The sequence below is a fragment of the Ciona robusta genome, chromosome 8 (assembly GCF_009617815.1).
Source record: "Ciona robusta chromosome 8, ASM961781v2".
Classification (NCBI taxonomy): domain Eukaryota; kingdom Metazoa; phylum Chordata; class Ascidiacea; order Phlebobranchia; family Cionidae; genus Ciona; species Ciona robusta.
In genome coordinates this window covers 3,711,097-3,736,431 of record NC_143242.1, presented here as the reverse complement: position 1 = coordinate 3,736,431, position 25,335 = coordinate 3,711,097, and the positions used below count along the sequence as shown (strand labels likewise).

General features: G+C 35.5%; 5 protein-coding genes across 9 annotated transcripts in view; 2 read left to right on the top strand and 3 right to left on the bottom strand.

Moving 5' to 3' along the window:
• Positions 1 to 16,294, bottom strand: part of LOC149732411 (protein lin-37 homolog) — a 42,761-nt gene extending 26,467 nt beyond the window's left edge. The window contains exons 1-9 of one of the 4 annotated variants that reach the window (XR_016385506.1): positions 16,072 to 16,288; positions 15,644 to 15,709; positions 15,516 to 15,557; positions 15,225 to 15,292; positions 14,705 to 14,877; positions 14,323 to 14,450; positions 13,848 to 13,940; positions 13,262 to 13,770; positions 12,966 to 13,200 (exon numbers count right to left, since the gene is read on the bottom strand). Coding sequence is in view for 3 of the 4 variants with exons in the window: in XM_089882447.1 (XP_089738573.1) it covers positions 13,662 to 13,770; positions 13,848 to 13,940; positions 14,323 to 14,450; positions 14,705 to 14,877; positions 15,225 to 15,292; positions 15,516 to 15,557; positions 15,644 to 15,709; positions 16,072 to 16,175 (783 nt within the window). In the remaining variant the exon portion in view is untranslated. Of the gene's footprint in view, positions 1 to 12,965; positions 13,771 to 13,847; positions 13,941 to 14,322; positions 14,451 to 14,704; positions 14,878 to 15,224; positions 15,293 to 15,515; positions 15,558 to 15,643; positions 15,710 to 16,071 lie in introns of those variants that run through there. The other 3 variants (XM_089882447.1, XM_089882448.1, XM_089882450.1) reach the window with 3 other exon arrangements.
• On the top strand, positions 6,231 to 10,133 carry LOC149732412 (uncharacterized). Its single transcript, XM_089882441.1, has one exon. It carries the CDS (start codon positions 8,442 to 8,444, stop codon positions 9,753 to 9,755), a length of 1,314 nt encoding a protein of 437 aa, XP_089738567.1. The 5' UTR covers positions 6,231 to 8,441; the 3' UTR covers positions 9,756 to 10,133.
• A 487-nt stretch (positions 16,295 to 16,781) lies between the features above and the next one.
• Positions 16,782 to 18,159, bottom strand: LOC149732410 (large ribosomal subunit protein eL29-like). Of its 2 annotated transcripts, none has more exons than XM_089882459.1 (4): positions 18,075 to 18,159; positions 17,937 to 17,993; positions 17,566 to 17,630; positions 16,782 to 16,934 (listed from the first exon to the last, which is right to left on the bottom strand). In XM_089882459.1, the coding sequence occupies exons 2-4, from the start codon at positions 17,971 to 17,973 to the stop codon at positions 16,860 to 16,862; spliced, it is 177 nt and encodes a 58-aa protein (XP_089738585.1). In that variant the 5' UTR covers positions 17,974 to 17,993; positions 18,075 to 18,159; the 3' UTR covers positions 16,782 to 16,859. The 2 variants fall into 2 exon arrangements, with proteins under 2 accessions (XP_089738585.1, XP_089738587.1); XM_089882461.1 differs by having other exon boundaries at positions 18,058 to 18,080.
• LOC149732409 (Y+L amino acid transporter 2-like) lies at positions 18,148 to 21,411 on the bottom strand. The gene is made up of 8 exons (XM_089882435.1): positions 20,831 to 21,411; positions 20,629 to 20,773; positions 20,231 to 20,406; positions 19,748 to 19,956; positions 19,480 to 19,667; positions 19,023 to 19,229; positions 18,654 to 18,886; positions 18,148 to 18,568 (listed from the first exon to the last, which is right to left on the bottom strand). The coding sequence occupies exons 1-8, from the start codon at positions 21,262 to 21,264 to the stop codon at positions 18,562 to 18,564; spliced, it is 1,599 nt and encodes a 532-aa protein (XP_089738561.1). The 5' UTR covers positions 21,265 to 21,411; the 3' UTR covers positions 18,148 to 18,561.
• Positions 21,412 to 21,619: 208 nt separating this feature from the next.
• Positions 21,620 to 25,127, top strand: LOC149732408 (RIB43A-like with coiled-coils protein 2). Its single transcript, XM_089882444.1, has 10 exons — positions 21,620 to 21,849; positions 21,928 to 22,009; positions 22,089 to 22,266; positions 22,694 to 22,766; positions 23,215 to 23,308; positions 23,470 to 23,588; positions 23,845 to 23,984; positions 24,184 to 24,271; positions 24,407 to 24,573; positions 24,857 to 25,127. The coding sequence occupies exons 1-10, from the start codon at positions 21,733 to 21,735 to the stop codon at positions 24,936 to 24,938; spliced, it is 1,140 nt and encodes a 379-aa protein (XP_089738570.1). The 5' UTR covers positions 21,620 to 21,732; the 3' UTR covers positions 24,939 to 25,127.
• The last annotated feature ends 208 nt before the right edge of the window (positions 25,128 to 25,335 follow it).

The window sequence follows — 25,335 nt, the reverse complement described above, 5'->3', positions numbered from 1 at the left end:
TTATTGTTTTGTATTCAATATATCCACCCTAGAACGTAATTAACGTTTTATATGCAATATATCCACCCTAGAACGTAATTAATGTTTTATATGCAATATATCTACCCTAGAACGTAAGTTATGTTTTATATGCAAATGCAATATATCTACCCTAGAACGTAATTATTGTTTTGTATTCAATATATCTACCCTAGAACGTAATTATTGTTTTGTATTCAATATATCTACCCTAGAACGTAATTATTGTTTTGTATTCAATATATCCACCCTAGAACGTAATTAACGTTTTATATGCAATATATCCACCCTAGAACGTAAATAATGTTTTATATGCAATATATCTACCCTAGAACGTAAGTTATGTTTTATATGCAAATGCAATATATCTACCCTAGAACGTAATTATTGTTTTGTATTCAATATATCCACCCTAGAACGTAATTATTGTTTTATATTCAATATATCTACCCTAGAACGTAATTATTGTTTTGTATTCAATATATCCACCCTAGAACGTAATTATTGTTTTGTATTCAATATATCTACCCTAGAACGTAATTAATGTTTTATATTTAATATATCTACCCTAGAACGTAATTCATGTTTTGTATTCAATATATCCACCCTAGAACGTAATTATTGTTTTATATTCAATATATCTACCCTAGAACGTAATTCATGTTTTGTATTCAATATATCTACCCTAGAACAAAATTAATGTTTGTATGTAATATTCCCATTTGATTTTACTTATAGAGTGGTAGGTAGATAAATTTATGTCGTTGTTTTGAGTGCAATCCGATGGGAAATGTAAAACCACAGCTTTTAAGTGGTATTATGCAATAGGTATAAGCAATATACAGTCTCTTTAGATGACTGCTTCTGAATATTGAATCAGGTAATGTTCTATATATTATATAGTTAGTTATTGATAAATGTTATGTGTGCTGACCGAATGCCTCAATTAGGTTGTTATGTTACAGGTATGGGTGCTTTCCATAACTGTACATAGCTACCGATATCGATGTGTTCAATTCAACTTATTTATTTTGTTGTATTTACGCCATTAGATACATATATTACAACATCAGTATGCAACTATGCATATATTACAATATCAGTAAAGTAGTATGTTTATGTTTAATTCTTTAAAATACTTCAGTAATTAATTAAAAATGATATTTCATTAATAATAGGCCTACCACTTAAAGTTGTCATTAGGCTAGGAATAGCCTCAAACCATTTAATCGGAAAAGTTTCTTAACCAATTAATAATTGATTTAAAAATGAGGATCCTGACTCTGTGTTTCAAATGATCCACCTCCATGCGTAGATGACACATTGTCAGGCAAGTGGTTTGCATCCAATACTATACCTATATATTGCAATAGTATTCTACAAACCAACCTATTAAATGCTTGTGAACTTCTTACAAGTCACAATATGTACTTAGGCGCCAAACCTTGATTGGCGGGGTGGGCAGACCAACCAATTATCTACACTGCATTAGTCAATAAATTGTAAATTTTTACTAAGTCAATGTTTCGTCGACCGATTTTCTGTAAATTTTTACTAAGTCAATGTTTCGTCGACCGATTTTCTGTCTAAATAGTGAGGTGCCTGCTTCCGATCTTCGATAAAGAAACAGTTTCTCTTTTTCTCTAAATAGTGCACGCACGTGCTCCCAATCGTCGATAAAGAAAAAACCTGCTTTTTCTCTCTAAACAGTGAAGGCGTCTGCTCCCAATCGTTTTTTTGGTAGTTAAAACAAGTGTACGCAGAAAGAAATTAGTCTTGTACTCTTGTGTATTTCTGTTTTTCGTTAATGAGCAGTTTTACGCATGTAATTGTATTAATGTCTCAGTAGTTTGCTCCTATTAAATAAGTTTAATTAATTTTTGGATAAAACCCGCATGTTTATTTTAATTCTATATCTAAGAGTCACAATTCTGTTAGAAATGAGCTTCTTCATTGCACTCAAAATCAAAACGATAGTTGTAACTTGTTATGGTCTGTCCAACGTCAGTATTACATCGCAAACTTGTACAGAATAACTATAGAACAGTGACTCAACAGTAGCGCGTATAAAACATAACATGCTCGATAAAAACATACCCTGACTAACATAAATAATAATGCACATAATAAAAACGCGTAAGATTGATTTTAAACTACAATAATATGACTACTTTACTATTTTTTAAGAGGAGGGGTTCTAATTTTACAAAAAAAATAAAATAATATTTAATTTTTTTTTTAAATAGTATTTAAAGGGCGGAGGGGGTCTGGTGTTTTATACTTTTAAATTTGGAAAATCGAGGGGTTGCTGCAACCCCTGCAAAATTATCCGAGTAGGCCCGCATACCCTGCACCATATAAATCGACGCCACTGTGTATTGGCATATAACAAAATAAATAAGTTGAATTGAACACATCGATATCGGTAGCTATGTACAGTTATGGAAAGCACCCATACCTGTAACATAACAACCTAATTGAGGCATTCGGTGAGCACACATTACATTTATCAATAACTAACTATATAATATATAGGACATTACCTGATTCAATATTCAGAAGCAGTCATCTAAAGAGACTGTATATTGCTAATACCTATTACATAATACTACTTAAAAGCTGTGGTTTTACATTTCCCATTGGATTGTGCTCAATACAACGACATAAATTTATCTACCTACCACTCTAAAATCAAATGGGAATATTACATACAAACATTAATTTTGTTCTAGGGTAGATATATTGCATACAAAATGAATTACGTTCTAGGGTGGATATATTGAATACAAAACATAAATTACGTTCTAGCTAGGGTAGATATATTGAATATAAAACATTAATTACGCTCTAGGGTAGATATATTGAATACAAAACAAGAAAACATTAATTACGTTCTAGGGTAGATATATTGAATATAAAACATTAATTACGTTCTAGGGTGGATATATTGAATACAAAACATGTATTACGTTTTAGGGTAGATATATTGCATACAAAACATAACTTACGTTCTAGGGTAGATATATTGAATACAAAACAATAATTACGTTCTAGGGTAGATATATTGAATACAAAACAATAATTAGGTTCTAGGGTAGATATATTGAATATAAAACAATAATTACGTTCTAGGGTAGATATATTGAATATAAAACATTAATTACGTTCTAGGGTAGATATATTGAATACAAAACAATAATTACGTTCTAGGGTAGATATATTGCATACAAAACATAACTTACGTTCTAGGGTAGATATATTGAATACAAAACAATAATTACGTTCTAGGGTAGATATATTGAATACAAAACAATAATTACGTTCTAGGGTAGATATATTGAATACAAAACAATAATTACGTTCTAGGGTAGATATATTGAATACAAAACAATAATTACGTTCTAGGGTAGATATATTGAATACAAAACATTCATTACGTTCTAGGGTAGATATATTGCATACAAAACATAACTTACGTTCTAGGGTAGATATATTGAATATAAAACAATAATTACGTTCTAGGGTGGATATATTGCATATAAAGCGTTCATTACGTTCTAGGGTGGATATATATTGTACAGAAAATATAACTTATGGTGAGCATATCACTTCCACTTATGTGGGATGTAGCTCAATATATTATCGAAAATAATATAAATCGAATAGGTCAGTAAAATACATATAATACAGCCTACAGGATACAGTTAATCAGTTATACATGATACAGCTAACTATGTAAACCTCGTAGTTTCTACTTCTGCGACTGACATGTGATGTTACTACAAACCTATTTGCGTTGCGTAATATTGCAAATCCTTTTTTTTCTTTTTAACCATTCAGGCATGTCGGCGAGAATTACGTTCTGGGACAGAGGATAAAGTACGTACCAAACGAACAAGGCCACGTTTCTTGAAACTAAAAACAATAGAAATAACAGAAAGAATAGGAGCCGGGGATTCTACAGTCCTGATCGTGTTTTAAACAATTAACAACGGTTTATGGGAGTCGTGAGGATACGTTTTTTTAATTCTTTCGGTGTTTTGTGTTTACTACAATAATGGGACGTGAAAATAAAACGAAAATGTGTCCCATCTTCCACTATCCTACTATACAACCGACATACGATCAAAGAACCAAGAAACAGATATCGATTTTAAATATTTGCAAATAATGCAAAAATCTATTTTTTTATGAAAATTTCCTAGTTTATTACTACCGCCTATAAAAGCAATGATATACCATATATATAGAACGCTAGAATAAATGTTCCGAATAAATGTTACAATTGTGTATAAATAATTCTTTCCGTTTACTTTTGTGAACCTGGCAGCCAGTTGCTCCGCGTGGGAAAATTGTTGCATTCAGAGTTCAACCAAAAACAAGTGGCGGCAATTTTATAACTACGAATGCCGGCGGCTTTCATTGAGAGGGGTTCTAAAAGGTGACGAAATTTGGTGGGGATGCTGTTGTATCGAATTTCGTGTTATAATTCTCCTGCCGCGTGAGATTAAGAGTAACCTAGTGTAGAATGATACAGGGACAGACCGTATAGAGAATTAGTGAAGAAATGTGTGAACTCAGGCGACATTTCGGAGTAGTTTATTAATCAGTGCAGTATGGTTCTGTTTTTGCGTTGCTCAAAAACAAAGCGATACTTGGAAAGCAAAGGCCGATATACCGCATATATGGATGATTCATCATTAACACATGGTTGGTGCATGGCAGAGAGGTCTGCAGTGAGTTCTCCGAAAGTATGTGGTATACCTACATCGTCTTACTTCGCCACAGGTTAGGAGTAAATTCCGGTATCGTTGCAAAGGTGCGCTTATTCTCAAAACAGACTTTAAGAATGCAAAGCAAACAAATGCGCTGCCAATTTAGTAGCCATCATGATGGTCTAAAAACCCGAGGGTCAGGTTGCGAATATTTGTATACAAGCCTCAATCAAGATGAGACACTCACGACTTGCCGAATTACAGGCCAAGCCCAATTGACGTTCACGTAATACTACATCACAGTATAAAGCCAAATTACAACTCGGCGCTCGGTTCAAACAATTCTCGTTTCTTTGAGCGTTGAAATTCGGAGGATATGACCTATAACTGGCGACCGCAAGGCAAAACATACCAGCGTCGAACGAGTTCATTAGGGGATCGTAATTGTACAAGGCAAGCGACTAATCAACATCCTTTTGCCGTTTAAATGACCCAAACGGTAGTTATTCGGTGTTAGTCGTCACTTATCGGCCGTTAAGGCCCGATTAGGGCTTAAATGTCACGTAAACGACGGCAAAGGAGAAGTGATTGACGTCCAAGATTGTTACATTTCCCCTTTTCGTGACGTAAAACGATAAACGATGTCGGGAATTGAGTTTTCTTTAAAATTAGCTGTTACGTAACTTTAAATCACCGCGCGTGCTGAATTGTGGCCGCGAATAAACCTTAGCGAACAAAAGAGATATAAGAATTAGTCCGTATAGATGATTTTAGGTAAACAGATGTACTTGTACCATGTGTGTACGTTACGGAGGCGGTGGTGTCGGGTACGACTTCAAACAATCATGGCCAAATTGGGAAGATGAACACGACGTTCTTACTTGGTCGGTTAAATTTAACCAGGGTTTTCAATAGCATGACATGATTCAATATAATATTACTCGATCCGTGGCCAAATCGACCTAGGAAAATTTCCAGCCCCCGGTTAAGAATTTATTTACCTTAAATAGATAACCGTTAGAGAGAAAGTGTCGCTGGTGAGGTTTGGGCAAACAAGACTGACGTTGGTTTATTAGACGTGCTTATTTATTTATATTTGGCTTTAAAGCCGTATGCTCGAAGCCAATGTTGGCATACATTAAAACCATCGCGTTCGTAGGACTTTTATTCTATGTAAGTGAGGTCCTTGTCGACTATCTAGGATTATTTACAGATTTGACCCATTACTTCTGCTCGCGCATGCTGTAACATAGTCTCGGTAATTATAAGCCTTTAAGTAGAATGAAGAGTAACAACGGATACAACTTCCGCCCGGCTTTGCGCAGAAATGGGGGAGTTCTCTTTAAACAAGCGCATTGATTTGTTTACGACGGGCGTGGAGTCTATACACCCTTTTGTAATGGCTGCCACAAATCGTCGTCGTGGGAAGGAAAGCGTTTGAATAATAAGAGGTGTTACCTTTTTATAAACATTATTGAACATGCAACACGGTAATGCAATTCCTATACAAAAGCGTTTCGGAGTCTAAAAAATTCGGAACATTCGTTTGACTGGTGTATGGTGTAATAGTCGGTACATATGGTCTGAGAGCTTGTTTGATCTAAAGGACTTAATTAAGCGTTAACGGGAATCATTTTATGGCGGGGCAAATGTCAACAGCTCAGTTATAAGGTTTGGTTTGGAGTAGATATTTATTTTTACACCGTGGACAGTTCATTATGAGCGCTACATAAATGAACATGCCCTGTTGCTGGCTATGCGGGCAGACAATCTACACAGAGGCGGGGGTAATTTTATTTAGATCACAGCTGTTTCGATGCTTTAATTGTGTTTTCAAGCCTTTTCTGTGCGTGACAAATGTCGTGATTGGGCTTCTGAAACACTGGCTGTTTCCCACAGCCGTTTGATCGCTTGTTTACACGTTTAAAGGCAATTTTCAAATCGTGGAAAGCAGTTGGTCAAATTAGGTATCAAGTATTCCTTTGACGAAAGTCGGGATTTTTCCAAATACCTCTGCTTAGATTTGTCATGCGGAGATTGGAATTTAAGACTTTTAAGACCAAATCCACTGATGCCGTTGGGGGATCGGGTCGATTAACGTATGTTGTTATTGAGAAATTTCGAGTATTGTGTTTCAGCTGTTTTCTGATTTTAGTTTCGGTTTATAGACGACTTTTCTAGCCGCTTGGTAATCGGTGAATAAACGGATTCCTTTACCTAGACCTGGGAAGCGGAATTGTAGACGAAATTACGATAAACGAATTACTGATAAGCACAGTGACGAATGAAAATTGGTCACGAAGCTAAAAAAGGGTTTGGGACACAGACGTAGAACGTAACATCGACTAAAAGTGATGACGTCATAGGGCGGTAATTTGTTGGAGTATGAAATGTTTGAAAAGAAAAAAGGCGAATTGTGGCCCTATAGGTGCGGTTGGCACCATCGTATAGTCATTGTTGTTCCAGGTTCCAACAGCAAACATTAGACTATATAGTAAGATTATTACATTGTAAACTGTAGTACCGCAGCGTGTAATGCAAATTACAACGGTTAGCTTTACATTAAGTCAAATCATTTTGAATTATTACTATACAAGTAGCACAGGTAAACACAACACCGAGTCTTGTGTGATAACATCTCGGCCCGCCGCAAACGGCAGAGATACAGACGTTATCATATAATTGATAACTTGCAACAGGAATTGTTTAAAGTAGGATACCATTACTTTAGGAAGCTCGATATTCGAGCCGAGTACCTCGTTTGTACTGCGACGTGATATCCCGGCGAAACATGTTGCAAAATGATTTAGGCATGCAGTCGGCGAAGACAGTCTTGTTTGTGTACGAGTCTCAGCTATTGCGGTAATGGAAGCGGCAAAACAGGTTTATGGGTTAAAGAGAATATTCCACGGTTCCTTATTTGGAAATCACTTTGTTGCGAATATCTGTGGTAAAGTTTTATCAAAATAACCTTCAAGCAATCATCACGGGAGGTATTGCTAGACGTTTGATCTCAGATTTCCCACGTCAATTGATAAGACGGCGACAGCCTACGTTGTGTCGGAAGACCTTTCGTAATTAGCAGGCACGGTGAACGTGCAGCAACGAAACTCCGTCACTCAGCGCGTGATCAGGCCGTGGTAGAAGCGTAGATTAGCCACACGAGCCTCATGGGCATTTACATAACCAAGCTCTGTGTGGTTGGATTTGCAGAAACGAGGCACACGCCGGCGGATTAGACGCATACTTGTCGTACAGGCGCAAGGAGAGAAAGTCAGCAATTAGTGCACGGAAAGAAAATAATATAATCGATTTCTTGATAATCAAAAGGGGTAAAATATCAGGGGCTTAGGGGTTGTCGATAGATAAAAGCCCGGATTTGCTAAGAAAATTTCAAATTTTGATTTTAAAAGATAATCTCTTGCGGAATCGCAATGGTTCGACTGTGCTAGAGAGATAAGCAACGTAAAGGGCAACGTTGAAATTGCTATACCATACTTAGCGCTGTGTGTAGTTTACCAAGAAAATAAAATAGCAAGAACGTTCATGCGCATAAAATACGAATTATCTAGTCAGTTTCACTACAGAAAGATTAAAAAGTTATCATTCGTATTAATTGGTTGACATGTTTGTATATTAAAATTGACAACATTTTCTTATTCTTTTCTTGATTTTCAGATCATTAATATTGAAATATATCGGCTTACTATGCCCTTTTCGAATGTTAAAGTTATGATGCCGGTATTGCCAAAGCCAGATCATGCCAGCTCCGGGAGGATGCAAGAAAATATCCCTTTAAGTGCAATTGAGGACAAAGAGCTTCGAAAGAAGTTACGGAACAGGCAGTCTGCTCTTGCTGCTAGAGAGCGAAAGAAAGCCAGAATGATGGAGCTGGAAAAACAAGTGGCGGAGTTGCAAGAAACAAACCGCAGAATGGAGGATGAAAACCAGCATTTGCGAGCCCGACTTGATAATATTATTCAGCGGTGTTTGAGGGCCGGATTCCCGCTAGATGGTCCAGCTGATACGGCCTGGATGCGTGTTAATGCGGAAGCGCAAGGTTATTCCAGGAGGCAAGTAGGGTATGCCCATCCAACCGCTGCTGGGCAAAGTTTGCAGAACCAGCAACTACGCATGGCGCAACCGACAGGGGAGAGAACAACCGAGGCAAGCTTGAAATGCGCAATTCGTGCCCTCGGCGAGCGACAACACGAAATATTGCAAACTATAACCTCGGGTATAATGGCGCCGATTCAACCAGCCGCGGCTAAGTACGACGCACAACTGTGCTACCAGCAGCAATCATTTAAAGTGTCGCCTGCTCAGAGTCCTGTGACAGTAAAACAAGAGTACGGAACGTCCTCACAAACATACAGCCCGCAAAACCAGGAGACGGTTCCTTTGCCGCAAAGCAGTTGCTCTGCGGAGAGTCCAGTAATAAGCAATGGTACAAACCGGCTACTTGAGCCAGCACATTCTTCACCATGCAAGCGGGACTGGCTGACCGCAAACCAGACCTTGCCGTCTATTGGTGCCATGCTGGCTCCCAGCGCTAAGAGACCTTGTAGCCGCAGCAACGAACATCAACCAGTCGACAACACAGAGTTAGAGAAATGCTCACCAACAAATAACGTTGGTTTCCTTATGCGAAGTGAGAATCCACCTCGACCTGTTAATGTTATAAATTCAATCAACTCCCCGCCGACGGTAATTACTTCAAATCCCCAAAACGAGAAAGTCAAGTCCCCGCAAAGCTACCATGAACCGACAGAAAATACAATTTCGAGTTGCTCTCCGTCCCCTTTACTAACGCAAGGGGAAGACTTTTTAGCCGGTGAATTCGACAATATTATTGAGGAAGAAAACACGAACCAATGCGGCTTAACCATCTTCGACATCGAGGAAATAATCCGCGGGGATTCGTGCGCCGATTCCCCGTCGGCAAGAAGCGGTAGCGACAGTGGTCTTAGCATGGACGAATCGCTAGATTGGATTGCGGATAATCCGATCTTTAATTTTTGAGGCCTTTAACAAATCTTTTTATCCATTTTATTGTTCGCCCGCTTGCCTATACCGCAGCATTATGTCATTATATTATGCAATTTTCTGTCTGGTGGAAATTATTACTGAAAAAATTGTTATACCAGTATTAATACGCCATGTACATTATCCAGATAAGTTTCATGTACAGAGATATGCCCTTGTGAGATTTTTAACATTTCGTCGAATGCGATGAGTCCTATTTTAAAGCACTTATGTATATGAAATTTCCTATGCCTCGTACGCCTACCAAAACACAAGATGCCTTATTCGCACTTTATTACTTTATATAAATATATTGCTCCGCTACATGAGCGTGTACTTTGCATGTAAAGTGCTTCAATAAATTGAACTATCTCAGCAGCCGCCATTTTTTATTTGCAAATTGCGTTGAGTTTAGTGCAAATAGTTGCATAGTAGGGTGGGGTAATGTGGGACACCTTTAGCACTTAATATCCAAATATCCTGATCGTGTTTTAAACAGTTAACAACGGTCCATAGGAGTCGTGCGGATACGGTTTTATAATTTTTTGAATGCTTATTGTTTACTACCAAATGGGACAAGAAAATGGGCCCCATCATCCCCCACTCTACTATAAATTTATACCTACATTACCAACTGTAAGGGTCATAAATTCTCCATTGCATAATTTAGGAATCGTTTTTCTGAAAGGTCACTTCTTCTTTATTTACTTTGCAGTAGCCGATTATAAAGTAATAGGACAAGCGCCTAATACCAGTTACCGGCACGCGGCGATGATTTCAGTACTTTGCCATAAAAGTTATTTTTACCCAAGGAAAAAACCTTAACGCGAATAGGCTACAATACTACCGAAATATCGGCTCACTTTACCATATAGTCCTGTTTTATACGGCAATTCAATATCGAAAAACAAGAAACATGAGACTGGGTTCTGTAAAACAAAACGTCTAAGTTTAAATTTAAATCACTGGATCAACAAACAGAAGTGCAAGTATGACGGATTGCTATCAGACAGACGAGTCCGGAAAATGGATCTATGTGAAATTACCGCGATAATATCAGTTACTAAGATATTGTTAACACCTTTACTTATCGGAATAAGCATGAAATTAGGACTTATAAGGGCAGAAATTTAGTCATGCATGTTGTTTGGAAAAGAGCGAAAAGATAAAAGATAATTGACATACAAAGAGCATAGACGTGTTAATACACTATTACTAATCTGTAAGAAATTTAAATAGAAATGAATCAACGTTTTGGTTATCGTTTCGCTTTTTATAACCATGATTTAAAGTTCTTTGTAAAAAAATGGGTTTTATGGGTCATATTTGAACATGCTTCTGTAAAAAACAATAGGTGGCGTTTTTTAACCACATACAAAGAAACCAATATAGGTATAAATCTACAAAAAAGTTTATTTTTAATTCAACATGTTCTAATCATGAAAGCCACAAGATATAAGAACGGTGTGTTAAAAATAAGCCGTATTCTGGTAAAATCGAAACAATATTTAAACTACCAACATTCCAACGTTTTAGTTCAAGTTTTCTGTCCAAATTTTAAATATTGCTATGTAACATAATTGGCATATACAGTAGTTTGGAGGAAGATGGCCACCTTTTCATTCTATTTTCTATCCCCCTTTATTAGTAAAAAAAGAACATTCAAGGAATTATAAAACCGTATCCTCACGACTCCTATAGATCGTTGCTAATTGTTTAAAGCACGATCAAGATATTTGGATATTGCGTGCTAAAAGTGTCCCTTCTTACCCCACAGTACATGAAATTGCGGAGTATGAACATGTTTGCATACGTTTTCAGAAATGTTGCGCCGTAGGTTATGTTTAGAATTTACGTACATATATACAATAACGTATACATGTACATTAAACAATGTTAATACACAAAACAAGGCCATAAGCTGGATTTTTTTTAATCTCCGGTCCGAACATACATTATACAAGTTAGTCTATATATAATGTAAAAAATTGCCCTTTTACGTCAATGTGACGTTATTCGGTTAAGCAATTTTTTCTGCATTTGGGATTATAATTGTTTACCTGCGTGCATGACTCATAATTTGCCTGCAGTGCTATGAACTGCATTATGTAAACTAAAGAAAAAACAAGCAACGATTTACGTGCATGGACAAGCCTGCACGTTAACCTGAATTGGCATAAACAACAACGATTGATGAATCAACTCGATATAATCCAGAAACCGTTGACTCCTGTCGTTTTAATCGGATAGTTAAACTTGTCCCATCTCGATATGCATTTTGGCGGCGAAATAGGCACGTTTTTAAGAGATTATCTTTTTGTATAGTTTAATTGTAAACCTCTCCAATTTAGTGGTTCTTATGGGTTATATAAATTTGTCAGCCATACACAAAAAAAAAAAATCAAAAAAAATAATCACTTCCAAAGTTACATGATGTGCTGGATAGGTACGTAAAATATAGAACAGCTGTGTAATAACGACGGTCGTAGCCTGACCACACACCGATAAAACAAATTAATTTATCACCAGTAAGGTAGAGCAACTCATTTGAATAATTTGTGTACTGAACACAACATCCTAATGATGTCTGCTTAAAAATTAACACGCCAATACCTAGAACCTATTAGGTCACTAAATGTCATGTCTATTTAGCAATACACCACTTTACATTTCAACGCTTTTTTGTTTACCGAATGTGGGTTAGCATGACGATCGTTGGTTTCTGTTCTTTGGTACAGCGCTGGGACGTAAAAACAATGGCTATCGTCATTTATTAGTTGGAGGATTTTAAACGAACGGAAAATTACTGGAAACCTACAGAGCCTCCGGGTTAACAGTTCTTTTACAGTGCGAACTATAAATAGTTACAATACACATTTTTTGCAATGTTTGAAGTTTAAACTTTCTTTCTTATTTAATTTAAAAGGCTGGCCGGTCAAAGTATAGTTCATATATACTTGCTTTCAATTTGATTTAAATGCGCGGGCTATTTTTCAATTTGATTTACATGCCCGAGCTTGATACTTTTGTATTTCAAAAAACAACTCAGTGGTCAAATAAACCGCCGGTTTCAAGCGAAACTTTTAACAGCTTATTTTGCGTTTGCCGGCGGAGGTCTACACCGGTCGCAAAAAAAGCAAACTGATATATTTCTGTTAAAAACCACTCGTTAAACAGGTGCGCAATAAACATATATACAAACTCCGATTTCACTTTTTCCTGTTTATTCAGATAACTTTTCTGTTTATTCAGATAACATTTCGATTATAAAATTTAACTTAACGTTCAAATAGAGAAGCAGTTTTACGAAATGCAATAATCTATACAGTATTGTGGAATAAGATGAGACTCCTTTAGCACATAATATACTGATTGTGTTAGAAAAAATTAACAACGGTATATGGGAGTGGTAAGGATACGGTTTTATTATTCTTTGAATATTCTTTGTTTACTACCAAATGATACAAGAAAATAGATTAAAAACGTGTCCCTTCTTTTTCTACCCTACTATACATGCATTCGTTGTTTGTCTGTTTATCCAGACAGTTTAGCGCTTGTCTAAAAGCCTGACATTTTAAAACAGATAAAATCTAACTAGCATCGTTATATAATCCAAATAGAGCAGAGGATACAGCAACAATCTGTGTATCCATCAACGCGTCGCTAAAAGGGAAATAAGTACAAGGTGTTGGGATCTGTTAAACCACAATTCGTAGATGACAATAATTAACGCCAAACAGTCGGCACTCCTACATTATTACTTTAAATTATATTAAGATATTTCGTTCTCTAAGTATTTATTACAGAATCGCATCGGTATATAACTAAAAGCAAAGTTTTTTTAGTTAGAAAAACAGAAGCGTTTATAATATATGCTGGAATGACTTTGGAGATCGCTTGTTCTCACTGACTCACTGATGTGTTGTACACGGCGTGTCGGTTAAACATATCGCTCAATAAATTCATGCCGTCTTGGTATCGCGCGTCGTTTTCAGAAGATTTTTGCTTCCAGCTTAAAAACAGGGGTGCAGATAAAGCGTGTGCAACGTAGGACAAACGAAAATTGTGCCGTGGATAAATGAAACTTACTTGTTGCGTACTTTTCGCCAATGTTGTAAATGGTCAAGAAGTAATTGGTCGGCAGGTGGCGTGACGGAGTTCTTGTGAAGGTAATTTTCAATGCTAAAGAATAATGAGAAAAGTAATAAATATAATAACATGAATTTTGTGACCTGGAAAAAAAACAACAAAGACAAGAGTAAAAAAAAAGCGAAAAGAAGGGAATTAGCAATCGTGATAGTTAATATATAGTGAAAAATTGCTCACTTTTAAAAAATCGTTTTTGGTCCCAAAAGCCTTTGGATAAACCATAAGGGATCACTGGGTTGAAGCAATTGCCGTTAATTATTTTGCGGCAAGAAGCATACACACACAATAATAACAACTCATATAATTTGGTTTTGAAGCAAGCACTCCAACTGCTGTTCAACAGTGCCAGACATGGATAAGCATATTTCAGTCCACAGTCCACATACATATTTTCGGTATCTATCATATTACTAACCTGTCATTAGGCTGAGGTTCAGGTTGAGGTATTCTAGGACTTTGATATTTTTCATCCTCCCCGATGTTATTGAAAGGAACATTGGGAGGAGGGAGGGAGGTGATGATCGTTTCTTCCTCATCTTCGCTCTGTGATAGAAAATATAAATGATGTTCACAATTTGTGTAACCGGGATGTAAATTTAAATAACATACCAAACTCTCAATTTTCCCAAATTTTACTCTTACTAAAGAACATTTTAAATAAGCAACTATTGCTAAATCATTTAGTTTAGACACTCTTTACAAAAGCATTTTCAAAGTTTTCAGAACTTTACAAACAGCAACTCCTACTACTACAACAACAACAAAACTCCAAATCATGAATTCTTAGCATTACATACGTTGCTGGTAGCAATATCCTCTTGTGATGAAAACTGAGATTCCATTGTTTGTTTGTTTATTTTATTTGTTGGGTCGTTATCCATCCATGCACGACATATTGGGTATAGTGGAGTATCCTCAGTGAAGTTTACCAAGTCCACACTTCGGTCAAACAGCTTTATAATAAAGGAACCTAACAAAAAATACAAAATTTTAATTTGAAAACAATTAAACATAAATGGCTTATTATTTGTCTGCTAGGTGTAGCGACCAAGCTTCTTTCTTCCAAATAGGGGGAAAAATGTTTTTACTGTAAGCGTTTTTTGCTTATTTGTATGAACACGATTTGGGTATATGATTTGTTTGTCACAATGCCTTACTGGTTACTGCACTTGTATTTTAACCAAAAGGCATTGGGACTAATGAGATGCCAAAAATATTAGCCACAGAACATTTTTAAAGTTACGTAAGTGCCATGTAGTACACTCACATTTTAGCATCTGTGTGTTGTCCCGTTATGTAATCATTTATACAACATACTTGTTTTGGTTTTTTCCTCTTTATAATCTTCTCTTTTTCTTCGTTTTCTCTTTGAAGGTGTAGAAGGCCTGCATTTTTTTAAAAAAGTTGTAACTTACAATAAAATACTGGCAACATGACAAAGTGGTTAGTCTTTGAACAATCACAAAGTTACATACAACTAGATTAGGGAAATCGTAAGTAGCACGATGTGTTAACAGAACGCCCATGTTATAACGGTCTTTGCCAGCAATGCATTATAAATAGGTTACAAACTTACATTCATTTAAAATACTAACAAAGTTAACCTACTTTGGAGGTGTACCAGCAGAAGCAGGGAGAACCATTCTCAACCTTTAAATGCAAAAGATAAATATATTCAACTAATCATATTTGGAAAACAAGTTCATTGGATTTTAACTATAAGATAGAATGAATACCTTGTGGGTGTTTCGCTGGTTTCAGAATCCTTGTCGTCATCATTACCAGACTGACTACCAGATAAGCTTAAAAATACAGTAGCTACGATTAGATTAATTAATACAACAAAGATAAGGGAATGAGTAACAAAACGACAGTCGCTATACACCTTTTAGATAAAAACTACCTGAATTAAAGTATCATATAAAATCTTGGCTGCTAAAACTGACATTGCGGCATAAAAACAGTTTAAAGCAATACAATAGTAGGCCTATTCATAGTATATAGATAAGTTATTGTTGTATTAGATCAGTTTTAGCAGCTTTATGTAAGCAAAATCAGTTTGTAAATTGAGTTTATTTGTGGGTTATAAATGTTTTTCTAATTGACCAGTAACCAACTTAAAACATAGTGTAACACACAGAAAAATACACGAAATTTGCGTTACCTATCTCCAGCGTTTGCTTTTTCCAGAATACCTTGAAGAATATTTTCGAAATCTACTCGTGCATCGTGTGAATCATGATCATTGTCGTTTCCATAACCAGCCATACTTTACTAAAGTTTTGATAAAAGCTGATTAGAAATTCGCTACGATGTCAACAAAGCAAAACCCGATTTCAAAAAATCCCCGCCAGACGTTGTAACTTCATTGATCAACACATTACCCGATCGGGGTTTCTTGTCATGTGTTTTTCCTTCTTTTGGATTTTTTAAAGCCATATATTGTTCATTGTGTAATTTAATCGCGTGTTTTAAACTGTAAATGTAAGTAAAACGAGGCAAATTCTCAAATTCTTGCCAGGTTTGGTAACATGTATGTATTTTACTCGAGATAGATACTCTCGGTAAGTTACAGAGGTCGGTCAGTGCATAAACAGGCTGAACTGCTAAATGCACATTTACATCTATATGAATATATACACACTCTGGGCCAGTATAATTTCAACCATATACTCAGTAGTAATACCATTTACTCATAAGCATTCTTAGCACTGCTGTTAAACAATGTATTCTCGACCCTCACCATTAATGTAGCTGCTCTTCTTCTAACATAGCAATTTACTGAAAACTAAAGCAAGCAAAACTTTCTCAGAAACAGTGCATACATGCCTATAACAACTGGGAAAACCTAAAACAATATGACACAAAAATGCATTTGGTTGAGTTTTGTTTTATTGAAGCCAGATCACTGAATCATGGTTCACATTATTAAACACAGCACCCCTTGCTTGTTTATTCTTTCTTGACCGGGTGGCGCTTGTTGTGTTTCTTAGCAAATTTCATGTTCTTCAGATACTTGGGATCTACCTGTATAAAAAGTTTATTATATTAATATTAACCACAATAGTATCATTCTACTTGTGGTAACTTTAAGTGGGCAGTATCACTATCCTGTCACTCGAGTATTAAATGAGAATTGTTAACTTGCTTTAATCACGATTGGACGGAAAACAAGTCGTTGTAGCACAGGTGTTTTTTTAAATATTGCATGGCTGACAATTTAGATAACCTGTGATGACCACTGTAACATGCTGGTACGAGATGTATGAACACCCGTGTTATAACAACTGTCGTTTTCCAGCCACGCGAGAATAAAGTTACATTCACTGGGTTGGAGCATTGCTGATCAGCGAAAGAACCTTAAACCCATAACTTCTAGCAGCGAAGAACCTTAAACCCATAACTTCTGGGTTAGAGGCAGGCGCGCTAGCCAACTGTACCATGGTCCAAATTAATAAGTTCAACAAGACCATGCAATGTGGGACACATAAAGAACCAGGCATACTAAAGCACAATAGTTACATGTGAAGCTTGGTTTATTTAAACAGCAGCAGTGTGGGGGTTGGTGTAATGGGTCAAATCTAGTGTAAATCCTAGGTCCTCCCTGATATAGAATATAACACACAACACAGTAATAGGAAATACATCATCAACTTACTCCTTTCAATGAAGGGTATTTGTTTGTTCGTGGCTTCTTAATACCATTTTTGTGGTACTTTCTATCTGTTAGAATAGAAATTTCCACTTTACACATCAGTTTGTTATTGAAATTGGAGCGTTAATACGTAATACAACTCCCAAAATATGGCAGATAATTTAGTTACACTTAGACTTAAAAAGTTATTAAAATGCACATGTAATTTGTACTGTACTCTGTACAAAACTAATTTTGGTATAAATAATAGCTGGGAAATTTATATTCTAAGTTAAAACCAGAGTCTTTTGTAATCCTTAATATTAAAATGTATTTAGCTTGTTAGATTCTATGCGAATTTTGAAAAATAACGTGGCACTCCTGTTTTCACTTACTTTGATTATGATTCGTGTGGTTCTTTGACTTTGCCATACTGTTGCCGAGATTATAACCTGAATTAACCAAAATATGTTAGAATTACCCTGCAAAGTACAACATGGTAGCAAAATCACGCACTATCTGACCACGCTTACCGTTCAGTTATCTTCTGCCCTGGAAAAGAAACTCACGATTCTCTAATCTGGCAATTGTCTTTATTCACAACGATTCGGGCGGTAGTTTATTATTCAAAAGGGGGCAAAAACATGTTCCGTCTACAATTGTGTATGAAAGGATTGACGATGCAACATACAGATACAAAGTAGAACTGAAAACATATTGCGAACAATAGAAACATATAGGATTGTCTGAATAAGAAATTATTTACCGACAAGTGCATAAGAAAAGTATTTGTGTATTTAACAGAAATTGCACTTGTTAAAAGTACCTACTGATGCAAATAAAATCTGTGCATATTAATGGCTGTGTAAATACATTAGAAACAAAACATAGTTAGTTTAAACAAAATGCCAAAGTTGGGTATTAAACGATATAGTACGAATGAAAGAATCCACCAGTCAATTGGATCACCAAATGTCACACCCAGTGAAATACTTTCATCAGATGTAGAATTGTGTATCCTTATGATCTAAACGAAGTTTGCAACATAAAAGTGCTTAAGCAGTTATAAATAGCAATAAATACAAAATAACAACACTTTTTAGAAACTTTACATTTTCTTTTCATCACTGGTGGCAGTGACCATCAACAGCTTTTGAACAAAGATTGAGATTTTTCCAACACCAGTCATCTGCACGTACCCACGTTGCAACAAATAGAAGATCAGGTAAAATGTTACGGCCAGAATAATTGAAAGACCATATAGGATTTGTGGGCGGAACAGAAGTGGAACTAGAACACAGTAAAAGCCAAACGCAGTGGCCAGAACTGCTGTTACTTTGTAGACCTATAAAAATGAAGAGTAATTAAACCACATTTTACCATAAGTATTTAATAGTTAGTTTCAAAGGTTATTAAGTACATTTATTATTAAATAAAGTGAAATAAATCAAATATATGCTAATACCCTAAATTGCAAATACCTTATAAGGCCTTTTTACGTCTTTCATTTTCCACCTCAATATTAATACACCCAAGGCACAACCACTTCGAAATGCCCACAATGTAAAAATGACAGCTTTAAGCAATATGTCAATATTACTAGGAATAAGCATCAGTGAAGTTAAAGCAGTAAGAAACAGCAAGGCGGGAACGGGTGAAAAGCAGTTGATATGAATCATTGAGAGAACCTAGGAAAATATTTTGATGTGAGTTTTGTTAATAAAATGGAAAAAAAGGTATATTCCAGGCTCCAGCCCAGAATTGATCACAGTAATTAACCACTTTTTAGAATTTATATCATGGGGCTCTGTTATCCTAACTTGTATTATATACTAGAAGATGCCAAAATTGCTGTTACAAAATCCATGAAGGTAATTTTATTTGCACAATACAAGTAATATGATTTGAACTTTGGTTCAGGAGACATACTGTACATACCTCAGGCATAAAACCCATTCTTGCAGCAACAAATGGCATCCGTCCAACAGTCAAGAAACCAACATTGATAGAACCGATTAATGACAAACATACACCAGTTGTTACAGCATAAGTTAGCAGAGGATGGATTTTCGCAGCGAAGCTCACAGCAACAGCATTTGACCCCAGCATTTCATTTTCACTAAGGACTGCAAATAACAATTATGGTGGAAATAAAGAAGTCTTAACTTGTATATTACATCGATACAAGCAAATAAACTTTACTAACCGGCAAAATAAGACAAATTTACAGCAACATACAATCCCATTACAAACAAAACAGAAAGAATTATAATTTTTGGCAATGTTTTCTTTGGTTTCTTTACTTCTTCAGTAATGTAAGTCAGGTTATCGAACCCATCATATGCCCATAGAGCTTGAAATATAGCAAGGCTGAAGTTTGCTATATCAGGGGCAGTATGAACTGAAGCATAGAGTCTAAAAGAAAATATAATAATGTATACATACATAATAAAATATTCATACTAACATAATAAAGTAAAAAAATATACTAAGTCTAAAAGCATATATATATAATAAAGTCCTAAAGGAAATATATTAAAGACGAAAATGATACATTATAAAGTCTAAAAGAACAATTAATAAATTCTAAAAGGATGCATTATCTAGAGGGATGTATAATAGAGTCCAAAAGGATACATATTAAAAGGCTACTTTATAAAATATGGAAGCTATACAAAAACATACTCACGTGTTTAACACTGAAACATCATTTGAAATATTTAAGGTTTTTGATGAGTACACAATACTGCTAGAAAGTGAGTGTTGAAAGTTTGCAACAAATAAAGAACTATCGGATATCAACATTATAAGTCCCATGGTTGATATAAGAACTAGTGCTGCTACTTTTCCGACAGTGCACCATACCTGTAATTGTATACACTTGGTAATTAGAATGGGAAATTGCACTTTCAATATAGCACATGTTAGAGTAAGTTGTATATAGGCCTGTTAATATATGAAACATAAGTATAAGCAATTTTTGCTTAATGTTAGTAAAAATTAGTAACAAAAGATGTTTGCAGAGTAGTAGTTTTCTATGAGGGTTTATTGTTACCAAAAGCTAAATTAAGAATTTTAGCAGTTTACCTGTATTTTAAGAGCAAACTTTACACGGGTCATATTGCACACCAACAAAAGAAACATGATCGAACACCCAATCAACTTCGACTGGAGCTTTGATTCTGAGCCACATTGTCCGGTTAGCACTTTGATTGCATTGGATATATAATCCCTGCAAATAAGACACAATTAAAGTCTCAGGTAATAATAAGAATTATAAATTACTTACCCTAAAGCTATAACTTGCACAGCAGAACCTTGAGGAGTTGCCGAAACCAACAAAATCCACAAATATACAAAACAAACAGCATCACCATACGCTGCTTTTAGGTATGCTGCAGTACCGCCAGATTCTGGCAGCAATGTGGCAAGCTCACAGTAACACAGAGCCATTAACATTGAAATTATGCCACCTATTATCCAAATTATGATACTCATAGTCATGTCCCCATTGCAGTACCCTAAAATTCCAGTTGGGACAATGAAAATTCCTGACCCAATCATAGACCCCACAACAATACTCGCTCCATCCAGCACTCCAACCGTCCTTTTTAGCTTAATTGACTTGTCATCATTGCTTGGTGACTTTGATGCATCAGTTAAAACGTGAATTTCTTCATCATCAGATACATTTTCAAGCTTTTTGTACCGTACTGATGCCATTTAAACAATGGAGACTCACCTATTAAATAAAACACAAATTTTGGGCAAGAATGAGGCTCTATTTCTATTTCCTAGTAATACCACTATACGAACAACAAAAATACTACAACCAATGCACGAATTCACATGTTATGTCAATATGCTCAGCTGGCAACAACTGAAGCATAACGGGAAGATTAAAAGCCAAAGTATAATCCATTGAATGCTGCCATTATTTTTTTTTAACTTAAATTATAAATGGTATTGATAAAATACTACGTAAAAATCCCGTTGCATCGCTCTTAAGAATGATTTAAAACTTTGAGGGTGGAAATAAAATTTACACAATTAACACCGCTGTCGCCAGAGAGTTGCATAGTTACCGTGGCAACAAGTCGCCATAACTTTATGCTGGTTTGTAGGAAATTGTGTAAACATTTTGTTGCTGGACTATTATTTTACAGCTAGATTGGCTGGGAATTGAACAAAATGTACAAGCTTGATATTCCGCTAGACCTCAAAGAGGCTGCTGCTATAGAACGCAGGCGCAAGCTGGAAAAAGAACGTCAGAACAGAATTTTTAACTCGAAAATACGAACCATTGGGGTAAGTCATCTGCTATCATTAAAATATAGTTTTATAAAACACCGGAAACGAGTTTTAATATTCTATCTTTTATAATAGGTTGACTTAGATTCCCTTACGCAACAAGTAAATGACCGAAAAATACGTGAAGACACCGAGCGTGCCAGAGATGAGTCTTTCAGTAAGTAATGCACGATGATATACATTAAACAAAAATCATCTCCATTTACAAATATTAAAGTTATCAAATATCGTTTTAGTGTCGGACATGGTTCGGAACGACAAGATCGTGATGATGTTGCAGAAGAGACAGGAGCACGACATTCATAATCTTGAAAAGTCATTGAATGAGTTTCGTGATCGATACCAAAGACCGGAGACAAGAAAGGAGTTTGATTTGTATGATCCTGATGGTAAAAAGAAGGACAAACCAGCCAGGTGTGTCTGTCTCTCTAAAATATGAAAAGAAAAATGACAAACTATGTTACATATGTGCTGGCAACTCTAGGCTGGCACGAGGTGTATGAAACAGAACACCTGTGTCATAATACTTCCATTTTCGTTATGCGAGGATCAAGAAAGTCACATTTATTCTTTGATAAACTTAATATACATCACAAATGTATATTTATTTGCATAAAACGTAAATATTAGAAGGACAAACCAGCTAGTTTTGTGGGAAAACTATAACAGTATAACACTGATGTTAATTAGTAGTAAACTTTTTCAGGTTAAAGTTAGTTTTTTTCTTAAGGACTGTTGTTTTGCTGGTAATTTCCTTCTCTTCAGTGTTTAAATAAATCTGAACCACATTACTGTATTTAAAAAAATAAGCCAGGTTTATCAAGTTTGGCTTGTTTTCCAGGGTAACTGATGATGATCCGAGATGTGGATTGTCAAGCATGCAGAAGTTTGAGGGGGAAGACTTGAACTTTAAGGTTGACATACATAACATAACATAACTTTTATTTATGTCTTCAAAAACAAAACCGAAGATCATATTATAAAAATAACAAAAATAAGGGAATCAACAGCAAAACAAAAGTTACTAAATTTAAAACACACTATGTATAAAAGTGTGGGGAAGAGTGTTAGTTAAAAGGCGTGTCTGTTGCACCGAATCAAATACAATAGTTTGGTATATATAGTAGGGTGGGGTAAGATGGGACACCTTTAGCACATAATATCCAAATATCCTGATCTTGTTTTAAACAATTAACAATGGTTTATGGGAGTTGTGTTGTGAGGATATAGTTTTATAATTCTTTGAATGTTCTGTGTTTACTACCATATTGGGCGAGATAATAGAACGAAAAGGTGTCCCATCTTCCCCCACCCTACTATAACTATATATAACCAGTTTTTAGTTTTCGATGTAATAAACAGGCAAGAAGGTCGCTGCAGAATGAACAATTACGAGAATGGTCACTAAAGCAAAAGAAAGACAAAGAAGATGCAATGGCACAGCAGAAGCAAGCTGGTGAAATATATTAATTTTGTCTTATACTTTTGTTGTTAGATTAAATGTTGGGCATATTTTGGGTTAATTTGACAAAACATACTACGATCTATATATACAACATAATCTATGCATTGAGTAAAAGTTTGTGTATGTTTAACATCTACATACATTTACAACAGACAAACTACATGATATGAAACGAATTGAGCTTGATCAGCGGGCCATGGAGCTTGAAACAGCGGAGAGAGAATGTAGACGACAGATTGAAGTCACAACTAAAGAGTTCAATCTTGCTCAGGTATTAATATTTGTTCATCTTCATAAAGCTGACACATAAATATCGTTAATCCGGGTTATAGATGTAATAGGTATGTGTGCGACACCCTATGTTTTAGCATCTTGTTTATTTTTACATTTTTACCTTAAAGTAAGTTTTACGCTTCCATTAGGTGTTTATACAAACTTTAAGTGCAAATATACTTCATTCATTACATTTATCAACTAAGTTTCTGGCGTTTAACAATTATAGGTGTAACAGGATTTTGTATTACCAGATAAAAGAAAGAAAGGAGAAGGAAAACCTTCAGCATCGCAATGAACAAGATGACAACTTTACTGAAATATCAAACCATGTATTTGGTGACATGCTCACGGAAAATCCAGCAGTTGCTTCAAGTGCTTTCGGTTCCCACAGGTATTACTATGCATGTCAATCTTAGAGTTAGCCTGTAAAACTAAATGAATGAATGAATGAATGTAACTTGCTTTATCCTTAAGTGGTCCGAAACGACAGTCATTATAACACAGGGGTTCTGTTTTATACACTGCGTGCCAGCTTACGACTTACCACGTTTGTACTTTTGTAAATGGACCATTGGTGTTGTTGTTTACAGAGTGATCCCTGATCGATGGAAGGGAATGAGTCCAGCACAGTTGGAGGAAATACGAAGAATCCAGGAACAACAGAGACAAGAAAAGAGGGTATTGTAGTGTTTTTCAACTTTGATTTATTGATGGGATTGTGTAAATATATGTTTCAAAAATCGAATCATTAATAAAAAAAAGCTTCTTGCAATTCTCCGATTTTTTTAGTTTAATTAAACACTTTTTAAACAGAGATTGCGTGAAGAGGAATGGCAAAGAGACATGGAGTGGGACAGACAAAGAATAAACGTGGCCAAAGCTGGCACGATATTGGAACAACGCCATGGAAGATTGCAAGAGGAGATTAGGAAAGAACAGGACAGCGCTAACGTTCACCTTTCTGCTGAACAAAAGGCTCAGTAAGTAACGAGTGTCAACTAATTGTCTGTTTGTAAGGTTTTAGAATCATTCCAGGATATGGTAGGAAACTTCACATAAATGTATGTGTTTCAGCATAGTAGTTGTTGCCAGTTTCGTATATTTTTTTTACACACCCGATACATTATTTTTGATATGTATTCCTTTTTTCTAAGTTGTTTTTGTTTCGGTTGAGTTATTTATACTCTTTTATCCCTATGGCCATAAAACTGACACCAAAGTACTTCAATACATTTAATACCCATTACTTACCTTCAATTGCAGCAAAAACTTTCTCAACAAAGAAGTTTACATCAATCCACCAACTGCTCAATACTTTGCTCAGTTCAACACTTCAAGCCGATAAACTCTTGTCCTTATTTTCCTTTTAACTATTAGCTGGTGTTTTAGTAAAAGTTAATTATTGCAATACATGCAGGATTGTAAATCTACTGATTAACACTCTGCATGTATATCAGCATAATATTAAAAAGGTTTAAAAATCGCTGTGTATGTATATAAATTTAAGGAACCATAATAAAACGTTGTTTTGTAAGTGTTGAAGAGATGTAATTTAAACAACAAAATCAAGATATAAAGTAAGACACGAAACAAAAACAAGAAGTTTTACCAGTCAAGTTACTAATTTCATATAAAAACAGGGTTGTTTGTTTTTGCAGTATAGGTCAAAAATATCAGTTAGGATTTTATATAACAAGAAGTTTTACCAGTACAGTTACTTATTTCAAATTATGTTTTTTGCA

What these genes read in the sequence shown, in the direction of transcription:
- LOC149732412 (XM_089882441.1), top strand. Translation starts at nt 8,442, where the DNA reads ATGCCCTTTTCGAATGTTAAAGTTATGATGCCGGTATTGCCAAAGCCA.
- LOC149732408 (XM_089882444.1), top strand. Translation starts at nt 21,733, where the DNA reads ATGTACAAGCTTGATATTCCGCTAGACCTCAAAGAGGCTGCTGCTATA. An exon ending in CGAAAATACGAACCATTGGG is followed by an intron (nt 21,850 to 21,927) that starts GTAAGTCATCTG and finishes CTTTTATAATAG; the next exon opens with GTTGACTTAGATTCCCTTAC. An exon ending in AAGAGTTCAATCTTGCTCAG is followed by an intron (nt 23,589 to 23,844) that starts GTATTAATATTT and finishes TTGTATTACCAG; the next exon opens with ATAAAAGAAAGAAAGGAGAA.
- LOC149732409 (XM_089882435.1), bottom strand. Translation starts at nt 21,264, where the DNA reads ATGGCATCAGTACGGTACAAAAAGCTTGAAAATGTATCTGATGATGAA. An exon ending in GTGCAAGTTATAGCTTTAGG is followed by an intron (nt 20,774 to 20,830) that starts GTAAGTAATTTA and finishes TCTTATTTGCAG; the next exon opens with GGATTATATATCCAATGCAA. An exon ending in GATGTTTCAGTGTTAAACAC is followed by an intron (nt 19,957 to 20,230) that starts GTGAGTATGTTT and finishes ATTTTCTTTTAG; the next exon opens with ACTCTATGCTTCAGTTCATA.
- LOC149732410 (XM_089882459.1), bottom strand. Translation starts at nt 17,973, where the DNA reads ATGGCAAAGTCAAAGAACCACACGAATCATAATCAAA. An exon ending in CCACACGAATCATAATCAAA is followed by an intron (nt 17,631 to 17,936) that starts GTAAGTGAAAAC and finishes CTATTCTAACAG; the next exon opens with ATAGAAAGTACCACAAAAAT. An exon ending in AATACCCTTCATTGAAAGGA is followed by an intron (nt 16,935 to 17,565) that starts GTAAGTTGATGA and finishes CTTTTTATACAG; the next exon opens with GTAGATCCCAAGTATCTGAA.